Source organism: Arvicola amphibius, chromosome 8 (genome assembly GCF_903992535.2).
Source record: "Arvicola amphibius chromosome 8, mArvAmp1.2, whole genome shotgun sequence".
NCBI lineage: Eukaryota > Metazoa > Chordata > Mammalia > Rodentia > Cricetidae > Arvicola > Arvicola amphibius.
The window spans coordinates 126,615,004-126,622,729 of NC_052054.1; the positions used below are offsets into that span (position 1 = coordinate 126,615,004).

At 48.1% G+C, this 7,726-nt stretch overlaps 1 protein-coding gene across 1 annotated transcript in view; it reads left to right on the forward strand.

The window, feature by feature from the left end:
- Plekhm3 (pleckstrin homology domain containing M3) overlaps nt 1–7,515 on the forward strand; it is a 154,207-nt gene extending 146,692 nt beyond the window's left edge. Inside the window, exon 8 of the mRNA XM_038339429.1 lies at nt 5,798–7,515. Coding sequence (XP_038195357.1) covers nt 5,798–5,975 — 178 coding nt within the window. The 3' untranslated portion in view covers nt 5,976–7,515. The remainder of the gene's footprint in view (nt 1–5,797) is intronic.
- Nucleotides 7,516–7,726: the final 211 nt, after the last annotated feature.

Below are 7,726 nucleotides of genomic sequence, written 5' to 3' on the forward strand. Positions count from 1 at the left end.
AGTGTCTTTCAGCCATTTTAGATTCCTCTGTTCAGAGTTCTCTGTTTAGGTCTGTACTCCATTTTTTTTTATTGGATCATGTGATCTTTTGGTGCCCAATTTCTTGAGTTCTTTGTATATTTTGGAGATCAGACCTCTGTCTGATGTGGGGTTAATGAAGATCTTTTCCCATTCTGTAGGCTGTCGTTTTGTCTTGTTGACTGTGTCCTTTGCTTTACAAAAGCTTTTCAGTTTCAGGAGGTCCCATTTATTAGTTGTTTCTTTCGGTGTCTGTGCTGCTGGGGTTATATTTAGGAAGTGGTTCCCTGTGCCAATGTGTTCAAGTGTATTTCCCACTTTCTCTTCTATGAGGTTCAGTGTGGCTGGCTTTATGTTGAGGTCTTTGATCCATTTGGACTTGAGTTTTGTGCATGGTGATAAATATGGGTCTATTTTCATTCTTCTACACGTTGATATCCATTTATGCCCACACCATTTGTTAAATATGCTTTCTTTTTTCCACTTGATATTTTTTGCTTCTTTATCAAATATCAGGTGTTCAAAGATGTGTGGATTCATACCCGGGTCTTCTATTCAGTTCCATTGGCCCTCCTGTCTGTTCTTATGCCAATACCAGGCTGTTTTCAGTACTGTATCTCTGTAGTAGAGTTTGAAGTCAGGGATTGTGATGCCTCCAGAAATTTCTTTATTATACAGAATTGTTGTAGCTATCTTGGGCTTTTTGCTTTTCCATATGAAGTTGAGTACTGTTCTTTTCGAGCTCTTTGAAAAATTTGGCTGGGATTTTGATGGGCATTGCATTAAATTCGTTCTCATCATATCTTATAGCTTAACTAATACGGCTAAGTGGAATTAGAAGGAATCTAACAGAGCCCTTGCTGTCCATCTCATTTGGCTTTTCAGTTTGAGACTTTCTGGAGAGGAAGCAGCCAGTGCTCCTTGACCCTCACTCCCCACAGACTTTGGAGCAGAGCATGGGGTGGGGGGAGTCCAGGTCCCCAGAATAACTTCTCCTACCCTTCCCCAGGTATGCAGGGAAGGCACTTTAGGTATCATTTAACCCAAGTTCTAGAAAATAAGGCTCAAAGGCAAAGTAACTTCCCCAGTGTCCTGTGATATGAGCACCACGCTGGACTGAGAAATGAGGTCCCTTACTCCACTAATATTCTCACCTCTGCGGTAGGGGCCTCATGGGGTTCTGCTGCTGTCACGGCAGAAGTTACTGAAGCAGCTTCACAGTTCACAAAAGTAATCTATTTTATCTTATTTTATAAAGTACATGCAAAAAAATGCCTTTGATTTGCCAGGTGGTCTGGGTAAAACATGAAGGTATAGGAAGGCCACAGAGAAATTTCCAGAGAATCTGATCCAAAAAACTAATAAATGCAGTGAGAGCCAGCCAACCAGCATGGCTCTGGGGTAGAGTTGGAAAGCCACCGAGATGGTAAAAAGTTGAGTTACTGAGTGACACACAGTAACGCACCATGGGTGTTGACATCAAGCCTGATTTTACTTTTGGAAATAGTCTCAATTTCACACCCTTCTTGACTCCCTGAATGCTGAGATTGTACTACATATGGCCTTTGACTGGTCTCTTTCCCAGTGCTGAGAAACAAACCTAGAGTCTTGTTGGGCATGCTGTCTACCACTGACCTATGTCCAAACCCCTTGAGTTCCTAAATGATGTTCTAAATACCTTCAAAAAGAACAGGATAATTAATACTTGTTTGTTCAGGTATTTTTATCCCATACTTTGTTGAAAATGAATCGTTTTGAGAATGGCATGTGTAAGAGCACTGAGCTGGAACTTGTTGGTTGGCAAGAGCGTAAGCCAACAGGCGGGAGGGAGAGGTGCTTTTTAACCCACTGGGCGCCCTTATGTGACTTTGTCTCAAGATAATTAAGTCAGTGGTTTTCAGTAGGTATTATTTTGACCCCCACAGATATTTGTGAGCATCTGGAGATACTGCTTATTGTCACAGCTCAGTGGTTGGGGGAAGGTACTCTGAAGCCAGGGGTGCTACTAAGCATCGTACCATGACAGAATAGTACCTTGCACCAAAGAAAATCCCACCCAGAATGTCAGTGGCACTGAGGTTGAGATTGCTAGAGCACTGAAGCAGTGAATGCACATACAGAAAAGAAGCAGGAAAGTCTACTGTCTGCCTTTGGTCAGCGGCAATCTGCCTGCAGTGCATTCTGTGCATCCTGCAGCAGCCAGAGAGCTCTCGCTGCTTGGCACAGGAACTCAGACCTGAAGACCGAACTCCATCTGATGTGGGGCTTTCCTTTTTGCCACCTGTTGCAGCTTTCAGTAGCGCTGATTGCAGTGACAAATTTGCCTGTATAAAGACATACTCCTGAAAAGTTGTCTGGGCTGAATTTTCTTTTCTTTTTGCTTTATGTGGAGAGGTGAGTGTCTGTGAAGGTGTGCATATGTACATAATACATGTGAGGGTCAGAGGTCAACCTCGGGTCATTCTTCGGCTGTCATCAACTTTGGTTTTTGAGACCCCATCTCTCACTGTGGTCTAGTACTCACCAGTTTGTCTGGACTGGCTGGTCAGGGTGTGAGCTCGGGATCTTCTGGTCTCTGCCTCCCCTGGGATTCCAAAACTGTGCTGCCGTATGGGGGCTAGAAATCAGCACAGGAGGAAAGGCTGCACGTGCTTGACCTACTGAGCCATCCTCCTAGCTCCTGAGTCACATTGAAAATAGTCAAGGAACAGTTAACACCTACAACCAACCGTCTTTCCAAGTTCCCAAAGAAGACTGAGCTGTCTGCTGCACCTGCAGGTACTTCCCTTGCCCTGCGCTTCACACTTGGACTGCAAGGTCGGGTTCTTCTCTCTTTTTTCTTTCTTTTTTTTTTTGTTTGTTTGTTCGAGATAGGGTCTCATTGTTTAAGGCTAGCTGGCCTGGAATTCCCTACTTATACCAGGCTGGTCTTGAACTCAGAGATCCACCTGCCTCTGCCTCCCAAGTGCGAGGAGTAAAGGCGTGCACCTCATGCCTGGCCTGCCATTATCTCTGTAGTGAAAAGCAGGGGGCATGGTGGGCGGAAGCTAACCGACTGTCTGAATTTCAGAATGTCATTGATTGATGAATTCATACCACAGTTGAAAAACACCTCCATGTTACAAATTGTTAGAAAATAAGACTTGGTCTGTTTTGAACTCATTAATTTCTTTATCTCATACTTTTTTCAGTTATTGACCTTTGGCTCCGCCAAGCAGGTGCAGTCGTCCCCCATCACTCTGTGGGTGGCTTTTTTTCCACCAGAGATATCTGATAAACCTCAATCTCTTCTCTCACTGCAGGCCTAGTATCAGCAGAGATAAGGGAGTGGCACTGGGGAACAAGGTGTTTTCTCCTTATCAGTCACTGCCTTAGAGCCACGCCCCTAGGCGTATAAATCCACAACCAGCTCTGGGGGAAATTCATTTGATAAAGCTACCATTAGTGTCATTTAATGGTAGGAACTTACGGAGGTGTGACCCGGTAGGGACAGAACCACTGCCACTAGGACACAGCTAGCCCAGAGAGAGGCACTCGGGGACCTGACTCAGACCTTCAGGGTAGGGAGAGCAGAGGTGATTCAGCTGTGTACCAGAGTCACCTGCAAGGGACCCTGTCACTTCAGTATGCAGGGTCTTTCCTCTTGTATTTGCTCATTGTAGTCTCACAGCAACCGAATGGTCTGCCACACTAGAAAAGGAGAAACGATCCACCTAGGATAGTTCCGCTACAGAGACTTTGGCAACTCCACACTGGCAGCCTGCCTTAAAGCTGCATCCCTGCTGGGAGCATGTATGCCCTCTCAGAGAGCCCACGGTGTGGTCACCGCCAGTAGCTCCGGGTTCTGGTGACAAGTCTGTCTCCAGCTCTCTGGGATGATCACTAGCCCTGCTCTGAAATGAGGGCTTGATGCAGATACCCAGGCCACACAGGGAAGCCAGACTGCAGAGAGGCCTCCCAGAAATGCCTGAGGGGCACAGCTTATCCTGTGCCAGGAACTGCTGGACACTTTACCCATGATCTCATTCAAGGCCTGCAGCATCCTGGGGTGATGGCTGCTCATGTTATCGCTCACCAGGTGAGGTCACTGGCTCCAGGGCATCATCAGGCTGCACGGATAACAACCGTACCACAGACTGGGTGCAGGGAAAACATGCACACCACAGACTGGGTGCAGGGATAACATGCGCACCACAGACTGGGTGCAGGGATAACAACCACACTACAGACTGGGTGCAGGGATAACAACCGCACCACAGACTGGGTAGCTCAGAGATGTTTCTCACGGCTCTGGGAGCTGGGAGCTGCAGAGCAGGGTCCTAGCAGGACTGGTTTTGTTGAAGGTTTTCATACTGGCTCCCTGATGGCTTCACATAATGCACAGGGATTAAGGTGTTGAGAAGCTCTGCTTCTTGTGTGAAGGACACTAGGCCAATTTTGGACCAGAGGTACACCCTTACCTTAATTAGTTACCTAGTACTACCCAAATACTCTTTCACCTTGGGGCTTTCACCTTTCTTTATGGGACTCCAGGGGACACAAGTCAGGGATAGAGAAACAATTTGAAGTTCTTCATCTGTTATCTTAATAGCCACTGTCCCCTCAATGGGAGGGCTGAGCTGGGAGAAGGTATTGCTGTGGGGAGGAACCCTCTAGTTAGCTCTTACTAGACCCCTCCCAACTCCTCCAGGTCATGGCCACTGAGTCCTGTATGGTGGCACAAGACTCCCTATCCCCAAAACAGGCCCAGGGTGAACCCTGAAGACAGCTGCATGGGACAACGATCCAGGGATGCAACTCCCTGGGCTCCCAGGGTGAAGAGAAAGTCTCCTTTCAGAGCTCCTGCCTAGCAGAATGAGAGCCCTGGCTCTGTGCACACACACACACACTCACTCACACATACACACACACACACTCACACATACACACACACTCACACACACACACACTCACACACACACACTCACACACACTCACACACACGAGCAGGTCATTGGCTGGAGCAGCCAAGGTCATCAGTCATCACTGAGAGCTCCCCAGTGAAAGCAGGCCGCAAAGGCAGACTCCTGCGCAGACTCCAGCAGGCCAGACAAGCAGCTAGTCATCCACCGGGAATGCTGTCTCCTCTCCATAGGCTGCCAGGTCTGCCCTGGTGGTGAGAAAATGTTTTCTTTCCCAGTCCTTCACTCTTCCTTGTTCACAGTTAGGTCACACAAGTAGACCTGGCGAGATGGGAGGGTTTTCCTAATTTTAAAGAGCGCACAGAGTAATAGGCCCCAGAGAGAATGAAAATGTGCCATTTTACCTTCCCAAACTGTCCCTCAAAGTCAGGGAGCTAAGAGGGCTAAAGAAGAAAGCTGTGTCCCATGTACAGTGCAGGACTGCCGAGGCCCGCCCAGGGCTCCTGCTGCCCAGGCAGAAGGCCACACTTTCTGTCATTCACCCTAGAGATTCTGCTCTTCTTTCTTTGTGGACAGGAAACTGGCATACCGAGCCTCTGCTGCTGCCGTTGTCACTGTTAGCAGAGTCCCTGGGTCAGTGTTGACTCCCCTTCACCCACGCCAGTGTCTCACGAGGCTGGCTCTGATCACAAGAGAACTGTGTCACTAGTGAAACTTAGCACTGAGACTTTTGACACAGATGCAGCTGAGACTCTCAGTTCTGCCTCTTCCCTGACAGAGATGCCCAGAGGAACAGACAGTGCCCCAGGCTTCACCACGGTCCCCGGGCTCTCAGGCTCCGCTGTCTTGTTAAGCATCTCCATGCTTGGTCTTCGCAGGTGTGAAAGCTGTGGCGCAGTCTTCCATTCCGAGTGCAAAGAAAAGTCGGTCCCCTGCCCACGGTGTGTCCGCCGGGAGCTGCAGAAGAAGCAGAAGTCCTTCTGGCGGCAGCTGAACGTGGACGAGAGCCTGGAGGAGGCATGCACCATGTTCGAGCTGTCCTACCAGAACACCTGACTGCAGGCCGGGCTGCACGCACCACAGCCACCCAAGGGCCGCTCATGCCCATGCAGATGAGGCTCTTTCCTATTGAGCTAGATGTAGAGATATAAGTTATTTATTTATATTATATACACACCTATACGTCCTGTGTGTATGCTTTGTGTAACCCATTGTCCAGAAGTCCACAGGTCCACAGAGACCCTGTGGCTGAACTAGTACCAGAGAGCTGAGTTACACTTAGCCATGAAATTCAGCTGCTTGCTCCCGGCAGCTGTGGTTCCCACACTGCTCCGTAGCTCAAACCCTGTGCTCACACTGGCTTGACGGGCAGGTCTGCTGCGCAGGCATCGGAGGAAGCACCTCCGACAGCACAGCTTTGGGTTATTACTGAATTTTAGCCTTTGCTGGGGAAACTGAGGTAGAGATCACTGTCATCTGCTTCGCTAGGAAATCTCCGAAACACAAGAATACTTCTGGATCCTCCTCTCAATGCGCCAGAGTCCTTGGCAGAGATGGGAGCAGTGAAGCAGAGCCATGAAGCAGAAACCCAAAGGGTCCGTCCCTCCAGCAGAAAGCTTGATGAGCAGAGCCACCCTGGGTTTGAAGCTAATCCCTGAAAATGACCTCACAGACCTCAGCGGTCAGTCACCGCACGTGCCCTAGCTGCTGGCTGGTACGGAAGGACCTCAGCGGTCAGTCACCGCACATCTCCCAGCTGCTTGCTGGTATGAAGCCCGGCAACTGCCTGGTGATACTGCAGAGTGCGCATGGGCATCCTAAGAACAGATCTCCAAGCATGGCATGGAGGATGTTGTTTTTTTTATAGTGCTGGCCAAGAAGAAATATCCAGGGTTGTCCTCAAGCATCTCAGTACACAGACTGCTAGGTAGCATATGCCACACGCACCTTGGGGACCTGAAGCTTCCTTTCCTGGAGTCCTCCATAGGCAGTGCCCACCTGACATTTCAAAGGTTTTATTGCTCATTGTCCGTCACAGCACTTTTGACCTCTAATCAGTCCATGTAGTGACTCTTGCTCTGGTATTCTGGGTGTTTTGTTTGTTTGGGATGGGGGCATATTTTAAGACAGGGTCTTGCTATATATATCCCTGGGCTGGCCTCAAACTTGTGATCCTGCTGCCTCATCTTCCCAGTAGTGGTATTGCAGGTGTGTACTATCATACCTGCTCAGCTTTACTTGTTTTTAATTATTTTAAAAATTATTTAAAATTAAAAATTATACAATTATTAAAGAATAACTTGTAAAATACCAACCTAAATTATTAAGGAAATACCAAACATGAATAGAATTCATGAATTTAATATTATTAAAATAAGTAGATATATACATATATATAATTGCCACCTTACAGTAACACAAGTAAATATTATAAGAATGAGAAATGAATCCCTTTGCTCTCTGGAGCAGTCCCCTTGATAGCCCTTTGTAAGAGCCTATGTAGTTGTCACTGTGACCAAGATGGCGGGTAGAATGGCACTGGGAACCTGACGGCCAGCATTCCTGCTGCCTTAACACAAGGACGTAATTCGTTTGTCTGTCTGCCCATGCTTCCATCTGTCTTTTCAGATTTTCGCTGTTACTCAGATCTGGGGGACACTGGCTCACAAAGTATGTGTCCATTGCGCCACCGTGCTGCTCCCTGCGCGCACCAGCTCTTTGATGTGCACTAGGACACACTGGCTGACTTGTGCGGCCAAGGGTGAGCACCTCACCTCTTAGCCCACACCGTTGCCTCTGGCGCAGAC